Source organism: Gekko japonicus, unplaced genomic scaffold (genome assembly GCF_001447785.1).
Source record: "Gekko japonicus isolate JY-2015 unplaced genomic scaffold, Gekko_japonicus_V1.1 scaffold59, whole genome shotgun sequence".
Classification (NCBI taxonomy): Eukaryota; Metazoa; Chordata; class Lepidosauria; order Squamata; family Gekkonidae; genus Gekko; species Gekko japonicus.
The window spans coordinates 1,062,582-1,087,434 of NW_015169174.1; the positions used below are offsets into that span (position 1 = coordinate 1,062,582).

At 47.5% G+C, this 24,853-nt stretch overlaps 1 protein-coding gene across 1 annotated transcript in view; it reads right to left on the reverse strand.

Moving 5' to 3' along the window:
* The window catches only part of PPRC1 (peroxisome proliferator-activated receptor gamma, coactivator-related 1), a 28,053-nt gene extending 4,140 nt beyond the window's left edge, over positions 1–23,913 (reverse strand). The window contains exons 1-12 of the mRNA XM_015415896.1: positions 23,666–23,913; positions 21,829–21,856; positions 20,689–20,706; positions 16,142–16,291; positions 12,440–12,592; positions 10,423–10,524; positions 5,245–8,119; positions 4,642–4,695; positions 3,295–3,355; positions 3,031–3,098; positions 1,805–2,678; positions 771–905 (exon numbers count right to left, since the gene is read on the reverse strand). Of these exons, the coding sequence (XP_015271382.1) occupies positions 771–905; positions 1,805–2,678; positions 3,031–3,098; positions 3,295–3,355; positions 4,642–4,695; positions 5,245–8,119; positions 10,423–10,524; positions 12,440–12,592; positions 16,142–16,291; positions 20,689–20,706; positions 21,829–21,856; positions 23,666–23,913 (4,766 nt within the window). The remainder of the gene's footprint in view (positions 1–770; positions 906–1,804; positions 2,679–3,030; positions 3,099–3,294; positions 3,356–4,641; positions 4,696–5,244; positions 8,120–10,422; positions 10,525–12,439; positions 12,593–16,141; positions 16,292–20,688; positions 20,707–21,828; positions 21,857–23,665) is intronic.
* Positions 23,914–24,853: the final 940 nt, after the last annotated feature.

Genomic DNA, 24,853 nt, shown 5'->3' on the forward strand with positions numbered 1-24,853 from the left:
GGGGGGGGATGGGGGGGAGGAAATGGTACCAAAAGAGAAGGGAGCCCATCTAGCCCTCTGCCAGGGATACTACAAGCAGCTTTCAAAACAATGCACACTTCTGGGAACTGGGGTGGGTAGGATGAAGAAGTGAGGATTCACAGAGAAAGGAAAGTGCAGGCGTCACTGCAATGAACTCACAGCCTTGGACTGGCAGCAGAAACACAGAAACAAACAGCTGCTCTGTGCTTGTTTTGCCTTCACAAAACAGGGAAGTGATCATCAGGCAGCAGCTGTGGTGAGGCCACAACATTGAGCCTGGCAAAAGAACCCAGGGTTCAAACTCAGCTAGGAAGCTCAGCAAGTGACAGGGGAAAGGTGTCGCTTCTCAACCCCTCCTATTTCAAACACGGTTGTGAGGCTGAATACACCGTTCTGAGATTCTCAGAGGATGGGCAGGATGCAAATAGAGCACGTACAATTATACATGTAGTTATTTTGAACTCCATTACAAAACAACAGTTATGAAATGTTTGCTTTGTTGGCATCTAAAAAGGAAGGTTAGGTGACTGTCAGCATCGGGCCAAACAGATTCCTTCTCCCTTTCGCCAAGTTGCACCCATAGAACACTAGAAGCAGAGTCACTTACAATAGTTTAAATAGCTATCAGGGCATGGAATACTGTAGTGGCATGAATGTTCCACCAGGATTTTGAAAGCAGTCCTAGATGTGAGGATATGTTGGCACAAGTGCCATGCAATGAGGGACAGAGCACTGCTAAACTGCCTCACCTTTTCCTGTAGGTCCTCCTCCTGGGCGGAGATAGAGAGCGCAAAGATGACCTTGATAAACAGGAGGAACTCCGGGACCGGCTCCTTGACCGGCTCCATGCACTAGAAGAGGAGCAGGAGCTTCTTGAGCGGCTTCTACGGGGTGGGGGGTGGGGGCGACAAAAAGCATCATTGTCTAAGGATATGGGCATTTGTGTGTGAGAGTGTACATATCCATAGACGTGTGTGCAGATACACAAAGGTGACTTCCAAGTAGACTCTGACTCCTGCAACAACTATGCATGGTTGGACCAAAGGACACCATCACTTCTGAAGAACAAAGGTGCCCCCAAAGCCTGAGAGATAGCCAAAATCTTTGGGCTGCCTGCCTGCAGTGACCAAAGACTGAGATTTAACCAAAAGCTTCTAATTCAAACATTCACCATGACAAGTGCTGAACAGACTTGCAGACATACTCCCCACAAGAAATAACCTGTTGCTTTCAGGTGGTGTGAAGGACTATGGTTCAACAAATTACCAGCTTTGCACAGAAACAAAAGCAAAGGCCTAACACAGTACACGCTGAAAAGCCTTGTCAAACCTGATATTTAAAACCTGAGTCTACTTATACCCTCAAGCATACAGAGCAGGAACAGCCCTATGCTAACATTCAGAAACACCCCAAGGGATGAATGGGGTAGATGTACAACCAACAGAATAGTACAAACTACCCCTGAAGACACAGGAAGCAGAATGAAAAAAATCCAGCCTAGTAGCTGCTCTAGAAGGAGGCAGACCAGCACAACCAGGTCGACTTCGTGGGAAACCCCAGGAACCTGCTTGCTTTGGCAAAGGGGACCAACCATCCCCAAAAGACCAGTAGGTCTGCCAAGGGTGCAAAACTGAGAATGGAGACCACAACACAGGGCTAGCCAATGTAAACTGTACCAGCCACCCTACTCCCACCCGCCAACTTCCACCCATGAGAACACCTCATCCAAAAGCCCAAAGCCCTCCCCAACCCATCAGTGGGAAGAGTGTCTCCAGTCACACACCTTCGCCAGCGTTTTGATGGGGGAGACAGAGACCTTGATGAGGAGGAGGAGGAGGAGGAGGAAGAGGAGGAGGAGGAGTCATCACTGTCACCATCAGAACTGGAGCTGAAGGACCGGCTGGCACGGTTTCGGCGGCCTCTCCAGCTCCTCTTTTGGGGGCTGGCTGACTTCTGTCTGCTCCGGTAGCATCGCAGGGAGCGTTTGGAAGCCAAGTGCTTCTGCTGAACGTCCTGAGGTTGTTGCGACACTGGCTCTTCTGTATCCCGGCACGGGGATGCAGCTGGGGACAGCAGTACAGAACATGGATCTTCGCTGACCCTCGTCATGGACCTCGGTGTACTAGTCCGGTGGTCCAGTGGCTCTGTATGCGGCCCTGGAAGCGTGCTCTCTAACAGCAGAGACACTGACCTGCCAGGGCTTGAGCTAGCTGCGGCACGGCTAAAGATTTGGGCCTGGTTCTGACAAGCATTAACAGGGCCAAGGGCCTCTTTGGGATTCTGGCAGGCAGCAACCAGGCTGTCGGTGCCCACAGGGTTCCTTCTGGTGGCAGCAGCGGTGGCGGCGGCAGCAGGAGGAAGGGGCTGATTTGCAGCAGGCTGATCCGGCTCTTTTTTCGTCAAGGGTTTGATGGGCTTGATAGTGATATCGGTGTTCCGTTTGACATTCCATCGGGAGCCGCCCTTTAGCGGGGCAGCACTGAGCTGGCAGTAGTCATGCTCACCGGAGCCCACGTGAAGAGGGGCTGCTTTTCTGTGAGGCTTGCTTAGGGATTTTGCAAGCCTGGAACCTTTGGGGGACCCAGCTTTGCCCAGAAGTGAGACAGCTGCTAGAGGCTTCCACAGCTGGTGTGGTGGGGTGGCTGGAGGGGTCAGGCCTGTAGAAAGGCAAAGAGTCTCATCAGAAAATGGAGCAACAGCCATGAGCTGAAGAGCGCAGGCACAGCATTCTTTTCTAGGGTAGGCTGGCAAGCACACTCCCAAATCCCTGAGGAACACCTCCTTTCCTGAGGACACCTTACTTGCTCTAACAGTGCAAGCTCTCTGTAGGAACAACTCAAGGTAGATCTCTCCGCTCTCCTCAACAAAAGCAAAAGGCGCACAATTGGCTGCATGAGCCCGTATACCAAACTGACAGCCAAGCATTCCCCACCTCCAGCTTGCCCCCCCCCATTTAACTAGGGCAAAATCACCCCCCCCCCCCCACTAGCTTAATTCCAGAGCCTCGACCTGCAATGTTGGTGAGCTCTGGAGCCTGAAGCCGATCCAGTATCTTCTTTTCCTGCTGTACTTCAGAGCTGAAAAAGAGAACGGTGCTCTGTTATCAACGGCACCACTGCAGCTTTTAAGAGGCAGCAAAGGCCAGGATAAGCTCGCTCTGGCTAGCAAGGCTCCTGTGCTCCATGGGTCACCCACCTCTAGAAAGGCAGTGCTATCCATGAACCAAACTAAATATGGAAGAGAGATCTGGCCAAGACTGAGGCCTATACTCACCCACTGTTCCCTGCAGCAATACCTCCCTTGGATTTCACCACACCAGAAGTTCCCTCTTTGGCTAGAAAGATAAAATCCAGGTCTGTTAGTAGGCTTGTGCAGAACAAGCACTGGAAGGCCAGAAACACTTCCTAAATCACAGAGCCTGGACTCCCTGGGCCTCAGAGCACTATTTAGCCTATACGATGACCCAGCTTGTGGTACAGGAGCTGACTGAAGCTTTGATTAATCAAAGAGCAAATGTCAAGCCCGGACCAAACTTTAAAAGCAGCAGACTGCTGAAAACGGATGAATACATAACATGAATGAAGACACAAAGCTGCATTGTACTGAATCACACGAACTGGTCCATGAAGGATAGTACTGACTGGCAGCAGCTCTCTCAGGCTGAGGTCTTCCATATCACCTACTGCCTGATACTTTTAAGGGACTGCACCTGGGACCCCTCCTGCATGCAAAACAGATGTTCTACCCACTGAGCCACTGACTTCATGATGCAGCTAAAGTACTCCTAATGCTGTGAAACTTCAGTAGGCAGTGATATTAATATGCATGCTGACCAAAGGTATGGTAGTAAGCATCATCTACAAAATTTGCTCCCTAATACAAAGCCTGCCCTTTCTGTGCAAAAACCAGGAATGTTTTTGATGAACCCAAGCCAGGGAGCTCACCTTTGTTAACTGACTATATCTTTAGAGGGGCTTGTTTATCTCACTCACTTTTCGAAGAAATGCTGGAATTGGGGGGCGGGGACTACGTGGAAACTGAAAGCAAGGCTGCTGCCTTTTCTACATTAGGGCCCCGGTCACACGAGAGGTTTTGGGCCAGGAGAGGGACGGATCGGGGGCTCAGCAAACGGGTGCGATCTCACCGCACCATCTGGGAAGCGGTGCAGGCCCGTCCCCGATCCGGCCCTTCTGCCCAAAACCCCGCACCAAAAATAAACCACCTACCTGGGTGGTTCATCCGGAAAGGCCGCATCAAGGCCGGCCGTGGGATCGCCGGCGCGTCCTTCCGCCGGCGCATCCCCGGCTCCTGGCCGAACTGCGCATGCTCACACATGTGCAGTTCGGCAGCCTCCCCCTCCCGATCGTCGCTTCCTCTCCGGCATCTGATTGTGCCGGGGAGCAATGGCGTCTCTATTTTGGTGCGGCTCAGATTAGCAGCACTTAGGCCATTGTTTTTCCTGCCGTGTGGCAAGGACCCATACAAAACATGCAAAAGTGTATAGAGACCGGAAGTTACTCAAATGGCCCCTTGGGAACTCTAGGCAAGGAAACTGGAGGAAGTGTCAAGGCATGGCAGAGGTCAGAGTACTCAACCCCTTTTCTCTATTTAGTTCCTCACCTTCTATTTTTTCAAACTGCTCTAATAGGCTGGACAGGTCAGAGGCCTCAATTCCTGTGGGAGAAAAAAATAATAATGGCTCAATTATGCACAATCTGTAATGGCTTTTGGTCATTTGCAAAAAGCTGTACTTCTAATTATGCACAATTGTTGGTACTTAGAACAGCAATCCTTAAACTACACCAGACTAGGAGATGGTCACAATGACCAGGGACTACAATTAGTTACCCTCTGGCCCTCTTCCTCTAGCCTAATCCTGCTGGCAACTGGGACGGGACTGAAGAAAAAGCTAAGGCTCTCCTCAATGCATGTATCATTAAGGAGAAAATGCATGTGCTTTATGTTTACACAAGCAGCTGCTTGACAAGAATATAAATACAAGACTGGATAGAAAATGAGATCACTGCAAGAGCAAGGGCTGTCTGCCATACACGCCAGCAAAAAGGTACTGGCAGAGATACATCCAACACAAGAGTGTGAACATGGGGATGGAATAAATGCCAGCATTACATCACCAAGGTTAATTCCCACTTCTCTGTGGCAGCTTCCTTGGGTCATGGGTGCCACACAAGCCAGTTAACCAGCAGCAGCATAAACACTCACCAATCTCAGTGATAAACTCCTGAACGATGTCCTTATTGCGGCTGCACTCTACAACACTGACGAGAGGCTCTTGCTTCAACATATGGGCGGGTGTCTTGGAAAGTGGGCCAGTTTCCTGCACCTTCTGGGGCCACGCTGTTACTGGGGAGCTGGGATCTACAGAGGCAGCTTCCTTAGCATCCGACTCCACTGCAGCTGGCACTGTTAACTTTTCTGGTGCCAAAGTAGCTGGAAGAGGAAGTTCCTCTTGAGACTGGCCGGCAGGAGGGGTCTCTTTGGCACTTTGGACTGCGGCTGGTACAGTATAGGCCTTCTCCACAGGCTCAGCAGAGGAGGGCTCTTCTGAAGATTTCAGTATGGCAACGGAGTCCTTGACTCGCTGGGGAGGAAGCATGGAATGGGGCTCCCCTGAGGATTGCGGAAGGGAGCTCTTCCTGACAGGCTGAGTCAGTGCTGGTTTCCCCAAAGGCTCAGCCACTGGCGTAGGGGGAAGCAGCTTCCCCAAAAGCTGAGATTTTCCAGGAGTCACCTCTGCTTTAGACTCAGCTCCAGAAGGCTGCACTTGCCATCTCGGGTCAGAAATCCTTCTGGAGGCAATTTTAGCTGTAGAAGGGGGTTCAACCCAGGGTAGCTGGGCAGGGGTGCCTGCCTTCTCGGTGGCTGCCAAGTTTTGCATTCTGAAGTGAGAGGAGTCCAGTGGGGGAGCTGTGCTCTGCCAGCCAGGGGTCCCTTCAGAGAAGGGTGGGGTCCGGAAGGCACCAACCTGGGGGTTCTGCATGTGGACTCCTCGATCCCCATAAGGGACGGGCAACATCGGAGGCGGGACTGGGATACCAGGCCAGTAAGGTGGCGGTGGACCTGCCGGCCACTCAATGGAGCTGTAAGGAAGCCCTGGGCCAAAAGAGGGCAAGGGGACAGGTGGGGGAGGCCATGTGGGAGGGGGCACCGAAGGAACTGAGTGGAAGGCAGCGGGGGAAACTTCAGTGACTGAAGATGAAGGTGGCAGACTTTTGTAACCAGCCAGCGGAGGAGGGAAAAGAGCCCAGGGAGGCACTGGTGGTGGTGCACCAAAGATGCAGGAGTTGGGAGGGGCTGGTAGGAAAGCTCCAGGGGCTGATGGGAGGTATGCTGGGGGCGGGATCGGCGGCACCTGAGCCCCAACAGGGGGAAAGGCACCTGCTTTACTAGGTTGTGAAGGGACAACTGGAGCAGGTGCCGGAAGAGAAGTCGTGCTCACGGTGCCATTCTTGGAACAAGGAGTAAGAACTGGTGCAGCTGTGGTTTGCACAGAGGGGCGAATGGCAGTCCCTTTGCTAGCAGGAGCAGGGGTAGCGGTAGTGCCGGCAGGCTTCTCAGGCTCCTTTCCCGGCCCAGGCACCGGAGGTTTGGGAGGGGGTGGAGGCACCAACAGGCAAGGAAGGTCAGCCAGTTCCATGGGGGGCTCGGGCAGACTGGGCCACTTGCTGGACCTCTGCTTCTCTGCGGTGCCACTCGTGCCCTCGCCACTGGGCTGGCACTGCTTTCTGCGCTGCCGGTATTCACTCAAGCTGAGAGGCCTGGGCTTTGCCTCCTTGAGGGGGCAGCTGGCTTCCTTGCTGCTGAGATCATTGGTGGGAGGCTGCCCTGCGGTGCCCACAATGCTGCCAGGGAGCAAAGGGGAGGCATCTCGGCCAGCCACCTCATTTGTGGTCGAAAGGGGCTTGCTCCCAAGTTTGGGTTCCTGCAACCCCTTCTGGTCTGCAGGCCATGCATCTGCGTCCCCCTGGTACTGAGTGGATGGGCGTTCCTCTGTGCGTGGCAAGGCCTCTGCACTCTCCGAGCCTGGCATCAGTGGGTTTTGGGGCTCCCGCTCTGCCCCATGCTCGACCAATTCCTCCTCCTCTACAGGGCCCTGCCTCTCTTCTGCATGGGATGATTGAGCTGGGGAAGGCCCAGGCTCACCTCTCCTCCCAGATTTCTCCATCTGCTTCTCATCACTGCTTGGCTTAGCGCCGGCCCGCTTTGGAGGCCTGCCATTCCTGGCCTCCTTGCACCTCCTTTTCTCTTTGCTGTATTTCTTCCTGGTATTGCCACTTCTCTTGTCTGTCTCTGAGGCACTGAGCTTTATGTCTCTTGGTGGTGCTCCTGGGCCGTGCTGAGATCTGCTCTCGTGATCATTCGTTGATCCCACAGTTTCTTCCTCTGGCCCCAGATGAGCATCTTCCTTTCTTTGGAGGACTGCCGTGCCTACTCCATTGGCCTGGCTGCCCAAAGCAAGGTCTCTTTCCACGTCTGCCGTCTTCTTGTCGTCTGTAGATAATACTTTGTCCAGGGAAGGGACCAAGAGGTCTGCCTCTTCTGCCTGACTAGATGTGCTGCTGCTGTCGGTTCTGCAGGAGAGCTCTGCATCCACACTCTGAAGGACCGCTGGGATCTCCATGCCCTCACCACCATCAGGCACCACTTCTAAGGGAACCGGACAGGCAGGCAGCGCCTCAGCCAGGGGCTGGCTCTTAGGACTCACGCACACAGTGAAGTCAGGCTGGCAGTACGGATGCATGTACCTCACTAGTTCACTGAGGGAGATTCTCCCCGGGGCAATGATGTAGGGGCCATCATCACTTGGGGGGAGATCTGTCTTCACCTCCTTTGTTGCTGATGCCGCAGGGATTTCATTCACATCTGCTACAAAACTCAGCCCACAATCAGTTATCACATCTTCCTCCTCCTCTTCTTCCCCATCACTACGTTGCAGTATAGGAGCATCTCGCTCTCTGTGCCTGAACACCCTCCATTCCCCACAGGACCCTTTGCTACTGGCTTTGTTTGAAGCAGCTCTGTCTTTGGGACAATTTGGAGTCAGTGCCAAGGGGAGGCCCGTAGCACAGGCTTCAACCTGGGGGTGGGGGAGAGAGAGAGAAGGTTATGCAATAAACTCTACTGCTGTTGAGGTGACCGGGGTCTTTTGAGAGGAGGGCATGGCTATGACATAGCTGCAGGAAGGTCATGCTACACCAAACACAGTATTATAAAGGTGTGGTGGTCCACACAAAATGGTGTGGACACAGCAAACGGCACATGGAAGGCAACAGAATAAACAAGAGAAGGGACGTGACTCTCAGTCTTTGGTAAAAGCGATGGTCATCTGATCAGGCTGTTCTGGAGCCTAGAACCCCTTCCTGGCAAGTCTTTGTTAATGAGCAGAGCAAAATCTTTGCTACCCAGCTACAGAAGTTCCCTTTTATCTACCACGAACTGTTGTTTAAAGGAAGGTTTGATGCTTACACTGTAATAATTTTCAGAGACAGGTCAAATGGCCAAAAAAAGGCCACAGACACGGCTTGGTTAAATTTACCACAAGCCTATCACACCCCTCTTCCAGCATACATGATTCTCCTCTATTTTTTTCACCCTCATAAAAATCCCTGTGAGGTAGGCTAAGAGGACAGACAGTATGACTAGCTCAAAGGTCACCACTGAAGCTTCATAGCTAAGTCCTAATCAAACACTCTAACCAATATATTACTGATTCTAAACAGAGAAACAAAGGAAGCCTGACAGGTCTAATTCTGTCTGTGTGCACACAGCACATGTGGAGATTAGTCACACTTCTAACTATCCCTGTTGTTCTCAAGTTGAGAACCTTTACAGGGTCCTTCCCTGCTCATAATGGCTGTACTGCAAGAAAAAGCTCCTGCCCTACAGCAATGCCCAACAACTGACACAGAAGCTTTGAGAACGCTGGGTTTAAAAAAAACAAAAACAAAAACCCCAGCAGGGAAACAGCGAGTTTCCATTTTTCACACTAGCAAGACATCTTTAACACTATGTATTTTAAAGGCCAATTCTGGAGTCATTCCTAACCAATCAGGCACTTTTAAATTTAGATATGTGCAGGGCTTTTTTTGTAGAAAAAGTCCAGCAGGAACTCATTAGCATAATAGACCACGCCCCTGACTGCATCACTCATTAGCATATTAAGCCGCATTCCCATGTTACCAGAAGTGTGATCATCCAGCCACACCCACCTTTTGCTTCTTATTCTGTTTACCTTGTTTGTGGTCAAAACCCAGGGCTTTTTTTGTAGCAGGAACTCCTTTGCATGTTAGGCCACCCACCCCTAATGTAGCTAATTCTAATGAGTTTCTGTTGTTGGGTGTGGCCTATTATGCTAATGAGTTCCTGCTGGGTGTGGCCAACTTGGGAGCCAGCCGGGACTCCGTTCCTGTGCGTTCCTGCCCAAAAATAGCCCCGGATATGTGCATGACATTCTTTTCCTCAGGAAAACAATTGGCCATTGGAGCAGCTTCCAAGTGTTTTCCAGAACACATGACAGATACGAAGTTACATTTATACACACCAACAGGAAACTTTTTTTAAAAAGGAAAAAATCCCAGCCTGTAAAATTAGCCCTCAAAATAGGAGATTAACAATGACAATTCTTCATAATTTGTGAGCCACAACACTTTTAGATTGCCTGAATTACATTTTGAGTTCACTGCATTATTCTGACATCGTGGGATAGCAGTATCAGAGGTCATGTTCTCATGCAAGCTAACTAGAAGCCAATCATGATATTTCAGACTCACTGAAGTAGATTTTGTTTCCATTAAATGAAACGCTATGCAGCAGAGGAAAGGCAGAATGTCTGTAATAAAAGTGAACAGCACTAGACAGAAAAAAATCCCCCCCTTATTTCTGACTTCTTCTGCTACCTTAGCAAAGGACATTTGAAACACAGCTCCAGATTTTTTTTATTTTATTTTTTATTTATTTATTTTATTTAGACATTTTTACCCCGCCCTCCTCGCAAGCGGGCTCAGGGCGGCTTACAAGATGCAACCAAGTGACCTACAAAGGCTGAAGCACAGAGAATGACCTTTGCTGGGACTCTATGGGTTGTTTAGCATTGCCAGAGCCTAACCCCAAGGATGCACCTGTGCTTTTAAATAGCTAGGTGGCGGGAAGAAGATCACCAAGTAAAGCTTCTCCCATTTGTGTAGCACTGCAGGAGAACAGCCTGAACTTAGTAGCCCTTTTCTTGCCGTACCACAATCCAGCTCCCTGTACACCTTAATATCTGACCTGTAGCCAGAGAAGCAGGACAGGATAACTGCAGGGAAACATACACCAGAAAGAACAGGCCACTCTTGGAAATTCCCATGCTCTTTCCACATGCAAGGCCCCAACGTCTCTTACCTTCTCAGTCATAATGTTGCAAATTCTAGGCTCTTGGAAGTCTTCTAAGGAGCGAAAGTCCTGTTTTGGAGGTGTCCTGGACAAGCTGAGACACCTTGGAATCTGTCAAGACAACAGTTCATAAACAGGGAGTGAATTTCTCTATAATAACTTGTAGATATTCTGTATAACTTAATCTGTACACTACAATTTTAAAAACCACAACTGGGCAAGATCACCCTTTGAAACACCAGAAAACCTATGCTTGCTTACGTAGGATACACAGATTGGGTCACCCTCCCCCACCTCCAAATTTATTTATTTAGAAAATGTAGCCCTTCATCACCTGGGACCCTTGTAACTGCAGGGCCAGTATGTGCTGACAGGGCAGCTCTGATCATCTCCACTCAGGTAATGACACCTGTCTCTACACAGGCTCAGGCTTTCTCAGAGGCTGCCCCTGTGCTATGGGACGAGCTACTCAAGGATGTGAGGAAGGCTCCAGCCCTGCACAGGTTTCAGGGGCTCTGGGAAGCAAAGCCTTCCTGACAGGCTATTGATGGCTCATGGGTGAAGGAGGCTGTGGTCTGCTTCCTTTTACTTGTATTACGGTGCCTTGTGACTGAATTTGTTTTTAATTTGCTGTAAGCCATTTCTGAGTTCCACTGACTGTGAGAAAAACAGTATAAAAATATTTCACAACAAATATTCTTGGCACCACAAGAGGGTGCTCTGGTGTCACAGTGCTTGACATGTTACACATCAAAGCCAATGTTACACGACCCTTGCCAGAATTTGCTGAATGCTCAGACATCCTCCTAGACACACACCCCCCCAAAAAAACCCAGCAGCTTTGTTCTAGCCGGAGAAAATGGCATCACTCTTGCCAAAAACATAACGAAAAAATAATGCATCCATCAAGAGGTTCTTCATCAAATGCTGATGGAATGATGAGATCATAGGTGAGCCGAGGAGCCTCTGTTATTTCCAGACCTGGTGACAATAATGCTGCTGAGCCTTGTCTTGGAATGATCTCATTCATACAGATGGAAAACTACTAGCTAAAAACAGGAGGCTGTTACTCATACATTGACTAGCAAGACAACAAAATTAGATGAATTCAAAAATGCCGAACACTGTATATACAGAGCCAAGAGGTTTCTGGAGGCACTTGTACCCAAATCTGCTCTCCATGGGAAAAGCACACACCAATGTACCCAATAGGATTGCCAGGTCTCTTCTTACCTGTGGCGGGGGGTTCCCGACTCCTCGTCAGGATTTCTCTGCTGCGGATGTGAAACATGTGTGGTGTCGTCACCGGTAGTGACATCATCACGCTAGGCCGTCACATGATGATGCTCTAGCATTCAGGGCAAAAACTCTATGGTAACTATAGAGTTACCCTCCCCCAAATGCTAGAGTGTTGCCACGCGATGACCCCAGGGTGATGATATTACTACCGATGACATCATTTTGTCAGTGGTGTCCCCGTGGGACGCTGCTATTTGGGGATGGGGCTTCCCCCACTGACCAGCTGGCCGGTGGCAGATTGGGGGCCCCAAAATCGAGGATCCCCTGGCCCCACCAGGGGGATGGCAACCCTAGTACCCAAATACAGGTGGGATATCCCTAGTTGTGGTATAATGAAATCCAGGAATTACAGGTAGCATCTGTCTACCATCTTTTGATTAACCTCACCAGGAGCAGGTTATAAAACAGGCTTGGCTTTTGGGGTGACCCAGCATTCAATTCCCTGTGCTAGAAAAGATAGGGAACACACTATAAGGTGACATATTTTTGTAAGACAGGTGATTGGGCCATCTAGCTCAGTGTTCTGTGCTCTAACTAGCACAGACTCCCCAGGGACTCAGGGAGAGAAAGGTCCTCCCCAGCACCTGAGATCCTTTAACTTCAGGAACTTAACGTAGAACCTCCTGCATGCAGAGTATATGTTTTAGCAGGGAACCACAATGTTATAGCAGGGAACCCACACAAGAAAACCTTCTGCTCTGATTTAATGCCAGAAGACACATCATACCGAAGAATTATCAGGCTCCTTGAGTGATGTCAGTAATTCAGAGTCTGGAATAGTGTCAAAAGGAGACAGAGACTCATCATCTGTACTATCCAGAATCTCTGTGATTGTAGTCAACAAGGAAAGCTCATTGTCTGCATCCACACGACCTTTTGCCTGTTTTAGTAAAAGACAAGACAAGCAAACTCAATTTGGAAGAAGCACTCAATTCATAAACAAAATTCATACATGCTCAAACTCATTTTGGCACACCTGGGGCAAACCAGGGAACAAAATGCAGCTATGCTGATGGAGCTTATTTCCAAAAGAGATTTAAATCTTTCCTAATAACAGGACAAAGAAATCAAGCTAATGAGCTTCTGAAATGAAGAAACAAAATTAGATTTCTGTCAGCCAGTTAAGAGCAACCAGACCAAGGTGATCAAACACCTTCACATCCAAGTAGCCCCTGAACAACCAAGGCTTTGGATACAACCTTGCCATATTCTTCAGGGCCTACAATTTTTATACCTGTCTTGAAATTCTGTACTTTTACCGTGAATTACAGTATAGAATTTCAAGACAGGTATAAAAATTGGCATCTAGCTACTAGTCAGCCTCTCCAACCCCTAGTCACCAGCTGATGCTTTACAAAGAACCAGGGTGGATTTGATTTAAATCAAATTGATAAGACTCAATTTCAATCATGGTTTTCTAGATATAGGATCATAAAGCACAGAGAGCACTGAGGTTATGGTCACAAAATCGCCTGACTCTCCCTGGCCCGAAAGATGCCAGATTGGCCATTACGAGGGCCAGGGCTTTTTCAGTGGCAGCTCCACACTGGTGGAATGACCTCCCGGAGGACATCAGGGCCCTGTGGGACCTTTTACAGTTCCGCAGGGCCTGTAAAACAGAACTCTTCCACCAGGCCTTCAATTAGGAGCCGCCACTGACAACCACTGCAAACTGGGATATGGCCTCTCTCCAGCGGACCTGATTGTGTAAGCTGCCTTGAGCCAGTTTGCACCGGCAAGGCGAGATACAAATTGAAGGTAAATAAGTAAATAATTAATAAGGGCTCATTCTTGCGGGCCTTAATATTTACAACCCAGATGAAGGTTTCATTTTAGGATAACAACTTTTCGGGTTAGTTTTAGTTATATCAGAAAGTTAATGATCGGTTGTGAAATCATTGCAAGGTGAACTATCTCCAGTTTAATAGGTTAATCATTCATATTGGAAGGAGAAAAATAATAACAGTAACCATTTAAATTGTTTTATTAAACTAAAACAACATTATTGCGCATATGTATTCTTGTGTTTGCTTAAACATCCATGAGGATACACTCACAAAGACCTCATGATTTCTGGAGTATTCAGCTCAAAAAGTTTCACTTTCTGTGTACTGCGTGCCCCTCCCTCTTAACATCTCCTCCTTATCCAGACCTATTCCACCCAAACAATCTTATTTTCATTGAACTTCTTGAAATTTTGTATTTAAGAGATAAGGGGTTGATTCTGTGTGCATAGATTTGCAGAGTACCAATAGCACTGAGGTCTCTTAATTCTGTATGTTTATTTTATAACATTTTTGCTGTGAAGAAGAGGCATGGTACCTCTGCAGACACAAATTCACAGTTTTGAAAACTGCAAAACCAAGCATCTGTGATAATATCATCTAGATAAAAAAAACTGTCCAAAGTAATCTTGCAGAAACCTCTGGGGAGAGCATGACATTGTGAATGGATTAATGGAATTTATTTACAAAAAAAATGTAAACATCGTATGAATATACAGCCTTATGCTACATAATTAAAAACTAATCCATTTAATGATGAATAACCTTTGGACTATAATGTATCTTAAACAGAAAACTATCTTTAGACGGATTTTTCCTCAAAAACACATTCTATTAAAAATCCGATTTAAATAAAATACCTGATTGAAATTTAAAAATCTGATTTATTATATATATGTGTGTGTGTGTGTGTGTGTGTGTGTATCTATCTATCTATCTATCTATATATATATCTATATATATATATATGTATATGTGTGTGTGTGTATACACACACACACACACAGGGCTTTTTTGTAGAAAAAGCCCAGCAGGAACTAATTAGCATAATAGGCCACACCCAACAGCAGAAACTCATTAGCATATTAGGCCACACCCCATGCCTTTCCTTGGGTTGCCCAGGCACCCCACGGCTGTGGGGAGCCCGAGCAAGCCGGCCCTTGGACTGACCACAGAAGGCACGGGGAGGTATTTAAATGCCTCCCTGATCTTTCCAGGGCCCCCCTGGCCCGCCTGCCTTGGAGTCACTGGGGGAGGATTGCTCTCCAGGACTTCCCTCTGTAGCCAAACATGCAGAGGTTTGGCTGTAGTGGGTGTGGCCAGCTCTGAAGCCAGCCAGAACTCCGTTCCTGTGCGTTCCTGCCCAAAAATAGCCCTGTATATATATATTAATTAAAAATCATTTATTTTTATCCACCCTGCAAAGAACCCACCTCATATCACATGCACAAGTATCAATCCAGATGTCTCATCCTGCCTACTTCATAATACAAGCAGGAACAAGAAAGGGAAAAAAAACCAAACCTAACAAAGAATTCCAAAACTAAACAAAGGTTTAGTGGAAAGGAGGGCCAATATTAAACCCTATTCATAAAAAGAAGTACATGTATTTATTGATAATATCAAATTAAAACATATATAGGGGCCCAATTACAGCCAATATACATAATTCATAATCATAACCAGGGCTAAAACAAATGACCTGACGCGTTTCGGCCGGATCGGCCTTCCTCAGAGGTCATACAATTGTGGCTAGATGGTAAGTAGTTACACTCATAAAAACACAATCAAAAATGTATGCATAATACAATTTCAATTAGGACCATAAAGAAATACAAACCTTGGAAATTTCACTAGGTGATACCATTACAATTTGGTTTATATCTACTCTTTATTTAGTGCATCAACTAAAATCAATCTCCAGTACTGTTGATCTGAGGACTGCTGTTTTTCTTTCACTCTAAGCCTTATGTTTTTTTTTTGGCATCCAGAGAGGCATCTATCAGCAACTGACTGAAAACACAACTATCAGAGGGCATCCGTCTTTGTTTCATATTCCTAACATGCAGCATGCTTCCATGCCATGTTCTGTTACTTTGACTAGCCTTAATAAAAGGTGTTACATGGATTTTGCTTCCTGATTACTTAAGGAACAGCTGGTTTTTATTTACTATTGACCTTAGTTCAAGTTGCAGGAGACAAAGGCATGCCCCACTGGCCTCTGCCCCATTTTGATATTCAATTAATGAATGTATTTATTCTTCTGGCCTTTAAAGTTGCTGAGAAATTTTTGAAGGAAAAAATAATCCACATGTCAACATTATCTGTCTAAAACAAAGAGCAAAGGAAGAGGAAACTTTAAGTATGTCATCTAATGACTAAGGGACCAACCTCCTGCATCCCACAGGGCTCCCTGATACCTCACTGCTTATCAGTTGATGCAAACTGAATAGAAGTCAACTGAAGCAGGGTAGATTAATTCACATTTATGCCAAGAACAGAAACTGTATTTCTCTGTTCCAGCAGAACAACCCCTGACTCAGCTTTTCACACAGGCCCTGTCTGCTGCAGACTGCCAAGCCAAGGTGCCCATAAAAGGATCCAGAAGCCATCCATCTCCAAGCAAAAAGCATTCCAATCCATACCTCAGTCAGGCCACTAAAATCCTCAATGATGGAGATAACAGAAGAGTCTAAGTAATCTTGCATCGTTCCCAGGAGCTTCAAGGATCGTTCCTCTGCTTCAAGAATGGTTTCTGCCTCCAATGACAAGTGTAAATTCTCTGCCAGTAAATACTAGAGATGGAGGAAGAACAACAAAATAATGCAGATCAGAGGAGCACAAAAAGCAGTTGAGTGGGTTTAACACTGCACACAGATTGCAAGACCATTCCTAACAAAAAGAATCACCCAACCCATGTCATTGTCCTTTTTCATTCTAGACAGTATCGTCTTCTTGGAATCCATGCACCCCCATCATTCTCCCCTCCCAAGCCCACAACAGCCCCAAAGTAGCTCAGACTGGGCAGCGAGCTGTTTGCCATCAAACAAGGACTGGACGGAGTGAGAAAGAACACACTCGAGGTGTCACACAGGAACAGCCACTGCAAGTAGACCTTACCCACAGATAGCTGTATATAAAAAAGCTAAGCTTGGAGAAACAGGTTCATTATTTATTTAAGATACTTGCAGTCTGCTTTTCTATATTGCTTAGAGAGCTTTCCAACAGAAACAATAATTTGAGGTATCAAGGATCTCCTTTCCATTTCAACACAGCAGCTTCAATGGAAGCCGTAGTAATAATAACAATTGGGCGGTATTCCACAGTCAGTGGCAATTGACTCTGAATCAGCAGCAAACAAATGTATATGATCACTGGGTGGCGCCACCCATTCTCTCCTGGCAGATGTTCTTTGGCTGCTGAACTAACACATTTAGATTGGGAACCTCTCCATTAGCAAAAGCAGGACTTCCCTCCACCAACAAAGCTCACTGATTTGATAGGAAGGCCAGATTTCATGGTTATCCATGACCTTTGCCAAGAATACTAAAAGAGGTCCTGAAGGATAAAGGCGCAAGAAAGGATAGTTGCCATGGATGGGCTACACAAATTAAGATGGTCTCAGGCATCCCAGGAGCAAAAAAATGACAAGCTCTATTTATGTGCCTTTACACGTTAGGAATATCATCACATTGTAGCCTAAACTCATCCAACAGCAGTGAGCAGTCAAACCCAAACATGTTTGTTTCATGGGTAGTTTAAATGTAGCGCAATTTACCAATAACTGCTTCTGCATGCTCTCATAGAACCTTGTTCTTCCCAGATGACCAAGGGGGGGTGCCAAATTGAGTATAACCTTTATCAGTTTCTCTGTGCTCCGCATTTATAGCACTACCACAGCACTCTTTTGACTCACAGTTAAAGCCCTGAGGAAGAATTCAAGTCCTCCAACAAAACTGCATCTTCCTAACAAGGGCCTTGCCGCAACCTACCGTATACGTACATATAATAAGCTGATGCAGCAAACATTTGCCATTTGCAGAAGCAGTGCAGGGAGTCAGGATGTGTAGAACACAACTAGGTCTTTATGTTGCCAAGTACTTGAGCAACTATTCTACATCACTCAGCTTTGCTCTCAAGCCAGCTGTCAAAAATCCTGGATTTCAGCCTGCTGCATGCCATACAGATCTCCGTATATGGGTAACTGTTTTCTCAACTACGGTCAGGTACACAGAGACCAGCATCCGTGTCCCATCTGTGGAAAGCGAGTGGAATCGTGACTTTGTCTTACAGCACAGTGCCAGACAAGATGGCCTTCTGGCCCATTTCCACACTGCTATTCTTAAGGGACCCTTGATCCTTTCCACGTCAGTGTCACAACTCCATAAAACAGACGACACAAAGACTTTCGCCACCCTCACTCCTACCTCTCAACAAGGCAGGGCTAGACTCAGAGATGCACAAACAGTCAGCTTCAGGGAGAGAAAGAATGTGCCCAGCTGGTTAGAAAGTAGTCAAGCAACAAGTCCTAACCCAAATCATGTTTAACAGCTTCCCTACCGAGATACATTGTGCTGAAATTACTGGGCTTTGGGCAGCATGACTAGGCTCTAATTACAGGGATCTGGCAGTGAAGGCCTGGGAGCCTTCTTTGGTTTTTAGGCCACAGTCACCAAATTTCTCCATGACAGTTTCCTAGCTAGTCAGCTGCAATTTTTTTCCCACACTCAGGAACCAAAACAGAACTGCAATACCACTTCTCCGTGTTCCACATGAAACTTTTAGCACAGCTGGATGCTCAGTTGCTGAAGAATACCCACGGCTAAGTTTGGAAACAACATGAGCCAGCTAACTGTTTCAGATGTGGTCAAGCAGAGACCAAGCACTGGCCTTGGACATGGGTTCAGGCTTGGACTCATTGTGTGGCCTCCAGCAAATCTCTTGCTCAGCTGCGTATATAAAATGGGAATTACTGACTTCCCAAAAAGTGTAGTTATGGAGATAGGGGTCATAATGCACACTCAAGAGTCCTAGAGAAGGGTCTCTTCTTTGGGCATCACTACAAAATCTCAGTCAGTTACTAATCAAATTCTCAGCCAACAGCAGCAAACAGGAAGGTAGGTGATTTATCGCTCCCTTCAATGGCGCTCTGTGAAGGGCAACTGGAATATTCGTATTATGCTTTAAAAGGGGGGGGTGCCAACAACATAGAAGAGCAAAAGAGAATTACACTACAAGATACATAGTTCAACCTGACAACTGAATCAGAAAGCAGCTTTCTTTTTCAAATGTCAAAATGTTATGTCCTCGCCCTCTCCATTTTTAATTGCCACAGCACAATTTCATATATTAATGTCATTATGAGTGGCAGTAGTGACTGAGAAGCCATTTCCCGCCCTGCAAAGTAGGCACCTGAAAGACTGTTTTTGTGTCTGATTATCTTGAAATCAAGTGAAATTAATCCAGGAAAAATGATATCATTTTTAGAAAACAGGGAGCCATCTGCCTCTCTCCCTCTCCCGACCTTCAATGGGGTGCCTTTGGTACCAGCGTCAGAGGTTAGGAGTTTGGGGGTGCACCTGGACTCCTCTTTAACGATGGGGACCCAGGTGGCAGCCACTGCCAGGGCGGCCTTTTATCATCTTCGGCTGGCTCGGCAGTTGGTTCCCTACCTTAGCCGTGAGGACCTGGCCACGGTGACCCATGCGAAGGTCACCTCAAGGCTAGACTACTGTAACGCTCTCTACATGGGGCTGCCTTTGTCACAAATCCGGAAGCTGCAGCTAGTGCAGAATGCTGCGGCCAGGCTGTTGATGGGTCTCTCAAGGAGGGACCACATTCAGCCTGTACTGAAAGCGCTGCACTGGCTGCCGATAGCGTACCGGATTCGCTTCAAAGTGCTGGTTTTGACCTTTAAAGCCCTTTATGGCCAGGGTCCAGCCTACCTGAGGGACCGCCTTTCTCCATATGTTCCCCCAAGGGCGCTACGGTCGGGGGGGGGGGCGTCATCTCCTGGAAATTCCGGGCCCTAGAGATGTTAAATTTGCGGTGACCAAAACCAGGGCATTTTCGGTGGTGGCTCCTACCTGGTGGAAGGAGCTCCCGGAAGAGATCCGGGCCCTGCGGGACCTTTCTCAGTTCCGCAGGGCCTGTAAGACGGAGCTCTTCCGCCAGGCCTTTGAGTAGGAGCCGCCGCCACTACTATTCCACCCTCGCCTCCTATGCACTGTCGTATTACCATCAAGATTGTCTGGACCCCACTGGGGGGAGCGAGATGTCCAGGCAGGGATTGGATGACAAGATTTCAGGAAGTTATTATGGAAGTTAAGATCTACCCATCTTGGCTAAATTTGTATTGTAAATTTGTTACTATATTTTATTGTGCCACCCTGAGCCTTCAGGGTAGGGCAGGATATAAATCCAAACATAAATAAATAAGTAGAGAAACTTGGGCCTTTCTGTAATTTTACTTGTGACGTTTTGGGTGGGACTAGACCCACACTTGGAGCTAATGAGACTCACAAACAACTCAGTCCTAAACCCCAGACATTGGTATAGCTAGCCCACGTCCTATGCTCTGTTCAGAAAAAGAATGGCAAAAAGACCAAGAAGCTCAGAGTACAGTGTGCACGAGATCCCAAAATGACACTGCTCACATCCACCAAACCCCAAGAGGTGTGGCTAATAATGCCTCCATATTAGCCAAATATGGAATTAACCAACCAATGCATGTCAATACTGACATGCCTTGGTAATCCATTGTGCCTCTGCTCCATCCAGATCACAATAAGGAAAGGAAAACAGGAAGCACAGCATCCTCTGCTGTAGAGAGGACTGCAATGCTCGGAGTTCTGCGGAGGAAGGAGTTGGGCAAACACATTCCCTTTTGACAGGAGGGTGCACAGGGAAGGAAGTTTGGCCAACTACCTTCACAGCTGTCTTGGCAAAGGAAAACCCAGTTAATGGCCGCAGCCTCTTCTGAGCAAGTGGTCAAAACCCAGGGGAATAGAATGCCCCAGAAGAAGCTTTTTGCAAGGCACAGGAGAGAAAGACACCAGGACAGTAACAACAGCACCACAACTGCACAGTCACAGAACACTTTCCTGTCAGGCCCCCAATAGGTTGCAATCATGTGAGAACCAGAAATAGGGGAGACTGAATCCACCAAGGGGTGGGCAATGCCAGTGCTCACCTTTTGCCCAGCAAGAAGCTGATCAAGAGGAAAACAGAAGGAAAATTAGAGCCCACAAGTCACAAACTATCCTTCTAAATACACACCCAACTGGGCACACAGGAAAAAGACACATCACAGAGTATTCGTACTCCTCTACTGGCCTGGTGTCAAAATGAGCCATCTACACAGAGAAAGGCACAGTGCTGTGGAACAGCACAGGATTTGTATGCACAAGTTCTGTGGCATAAGTCCTGCATGGGGTTAGCGAGCAGACAGCCAAGGAAAAAGTCAAGGCACAGATGACATTTTGCACTTGTCAGACCAATCACATGGGATGGTCAGCTCATGCAAATTGGCTAAATGCCCAGTCTTCCAAGAGAAATAATCACCAGTTGATGTACAGACTGCATAGTGAAGGTTTGACCAGATGACAAGGCTTATGTATGGTTAGCCATCAAGTCCCTGATCCCAGAACTGCTATACGCAAAAGTTGGGTTGCCCATATGACCACCCTGGAAAAGCAGTGACTTGAGGTGGCCCACAAACTCTGAATCACTTCCTCATGTCCTCCAGTCTCTGATGGTGGATAATCACAGATATTTCCACATTTGTTTTCTTCCAAGGGGCAACATAGCCCAGTCCACAAGCGGTACACCAATATAATATCCCTGAAACATGCAGTACTTCATTTAAACTGGGATAAACTAATGTAAACCATTGCAAAAAGAGCTGTGGTTTTATCTTTTACGGAATAAAATGGAAGTGAGTAGACTTATAAAGGCAAACATGAAACCCAAGGGTGCTTAACAATTCAGATGGATAGCCATATCAGTCTGTAGCAGCAAAATAAAATGAAAGTCAAGTGGCACCCTAAACAGTTTAAAATTTTATTCCAGGATAAACTGTCATAAGTCTTTTATTTTTATAAGTTGCCACTGGACTCCTGTTGTACTTAAAATTTCAGTGGGCGTAAGAGATTGTAACAGCATTCCAATGGAGCACTCAGGGCCAACGGTCCACAGATCCCAAGTCCACTGTAATGATTCCTACCTGTTGTGATGTGAAGTCTAAACTCTGACACTGCAAATTCATTTCACTCCCTCTAGTGGGTTGCTCTCCCTCCCTGCACTATATTGTTTATCAGGTCTATTTCATTACCTTCTGCACCACACCTTCTCTTTCCTTTCTGCCGCACCCAGCAGAAGTGAGAGGGTATAAGGGAGAAGAAATTAGCATTAAGAATCTATAGACTTCCATTTTGCAGTAGGATGCAACACAAAGGGGAGCACTCACCACAGGCAAACTAAAACAAGCCCAAACTCTTTGGCCAGAAAGGTCTTTGTTACATAAGACAAAGCAAACATACTCCTTTCTAACAACTCAGCTTCACCAACTAATTGTTATGGTAAGGAAATGGGCAGGCTTTCCCACCCCTCCCCACCCAAAATTAATCAAGGCTTCAGCACAGTGATAATTTAGCAATGCAAATGTTGTTAGCTGCCTTGCCTTTACCCCTTCTTGCACAGAGGGATCAAACAAGTTGTTTCTTTTGCATGGCTGCTGTGCAGCTAGAGTTGCCAACCTCCAGGTAGCACCTGGAGATCTCCTGCTATTACACTTGATCTCCAAGCAAGCAAGATCAGTTTCTCTGGAGAAAATGGCTGCTTTAGAGGGTGGATTCTATGACATTATACCCTGAGGACCCTCCCACCCCAAACCCTGCCCTCTCCAGGCTCCACCCCCAAATTCTCCAGGTATTTCTCAGCCCAGAGCTGGCAACCCTATGTGCAGTGCAGTCTGAAGCAGCTGCACACTTGGAACATTTATCTCACGGTGTGATTGGACAGAGCCTAAACAGAGGAGAATTCCAGCTACAGTCCCGAGTCCAGACAGGCTCTTCTAGGGAACAGACTGCAAAGCAGCCAGAATGCACATTACAGTTATTTATCATTCCCAACACAGGCATACACTCTGGGCTCCCATAAATGGTTTTTCTTTTCAGCTGCTTTCTGGAAGGGAAAACCTAGCAGCGAGTTCATAAATCCAGGGAAGAGGGTCAGAGGCGGTGGTAGAATCAGAGTCAAACAAGCGGGAATAAATCATACACACATGAAAACTTCTCTCAAAAGAGCAGAAACAAGCACCATCATATGGGCCTCAACAGGATCAGCGAACGGGAGGACACAAACACACCCAGAAATAGGGTACAGGGTGGAGAAAGGGTGGAGCTGAGGCGTGCAAATGTATCAGGGCCCACTTTTACAGGAAAGAACAGACTACAGAGTCTACTTCAAGAATCAAAGCCTTTCTATTCCGACTGGGATAAGTCAACCCTCTTGCATACCCACATGGGCAAAGAGAGAATACATACAGCATATAGGTACTCCCATAACACTAAGAAGTGTTCCAGACCTAGGAAATAAAACAGGAAGAGGTCAGGGTAAGTATCTCACACTCCAAGGAAAGCAATATGGATTAAGGATGAGAGTGGACCCACACTCCTCCCTCGACTAAATCTAGTGATCCCAACGAAGTAATACTAGCTCCTTTCTCAATCCAATTAAGCCCGGAACCTGGTAGATTCTTAATTCCGAAATCGGTGTCAAATCTATTGCTTCCGTAAATGCCCAAGTCTGGAAACCTTTGCTTCAAAACCTCCATTCCTTAAGGCCTTGAACACTCCGATATCAAAAACTTTCGAACCCCCCAGATTCCTGAAATGCAGCCTCCTTGTCCACCAATATTTCTATTTCCCAAGCCCAACCCTACAGCTCTGTTTCTAACACTCCAACTGCGTCGCTCGATGAGCGCCTGCCGTACTGCGTTCAGTCTACCATTGCCAACTGCCCCCCAACACCCCAAAGCCTCACAGCATGGCTTGCACCAACGAGAGAACTTCCATTCATGCCCTCACGCCTTTGAACTGTTCCCATACATGCCCATCTTTGGTGCCACTTATTCCTCCCACTGGCCGAGTCCCGGGGCAGCCACAAGCCTGCTTTTCCCAGCCGCGCTGGCCAGTGCCACCTCCCGGCGCCGGCCACGCCGCTTCCACGTGTCCACCCAGTGCTCGGCGGCCGGCCCAGCGGCTGGAATCTCCCTGCCTCGCTTCAGAGGACTCAGCCAGACCGATACCTGCGTGGAAGGGAAAGCATTTCCCACGGCGGGTTCCGCGCCCCCTCGCAGCAAGACGGTTCCTCCAGCCCCGGCATGTCCCGCGCCGCCGCCCCACAGCGCCGCCATTTTGGCACCACCTAGCAAATAGCTCCAGAATCCCGGCCGGCACTGCAGAACTACATTTCCCAGGAAGCAACGCAACGAGTACCGAAGGAAATGACGTTTACGTCGCGCGAAGCGTGACGGGAACTGTATTCCTTAACTGTATTATGGGCTTTGTGGTTTCTCCTGCAGTAAAAGGGTGCGCAGTACAAATAAATCATTTGGGAGTAGAGGAACACGGGGCGTGTAGTGGTAGAACGTCTGGGGGTGATCTCCTTCTTTCAGTGGTGATATACTGCTGCAGTGTTATGTATTTGTTTACTCTAGCAATTGATAAACTAAGGAGAAAAATCCTTTGGGTACTTTTCAGTATCTGACAAGGTATAATGTTGTCATAATTCATCTGATAGTTCGTTAACAGACTCTGAAGGGCACAAACTGAAGTTCAGTTATAGTCTTGCTGCGCAATTTTACAAAGAAATACATCCCGTCCTACTGTATTCGGTCAGGCTTACTCCTAGTACTGCCCAAGGTTGCACAATTGGGCTATGAAAAGTGGCTTGGTAAAACAGCATGGCTAATTTTCATTTGCAATTGTATGTTCGTGCTCGCTTCAATGTGCAAGCGAAAGCAGCCCAGAACAGCAACGCTCAGAATCCCAGCTTGGACAATTAGGCCTTTTAGGATGCATACAGCGGAATCCGTTTCATTTCTGTATTAGAATTCCAGATGTTACAATGCATGCAACCATGTAAAGAAGGAAGACATCTTGCAGCTGGGCAGCAGCTACCGCTTCAAGTCCATCTTAATCCCGGGCAACCCCCTCCCATTCCAAGAGGATCTGACATCATTCAGCCCCACCTCTTTGTGCCCTCATTTTCCCGCGGTTAGAGGCCGGAAGTTTCCGCCCACACAATCGACTTTCTTGTCTACTTGGCTTCTCTGTGGACTGCTGCGTGGTGAC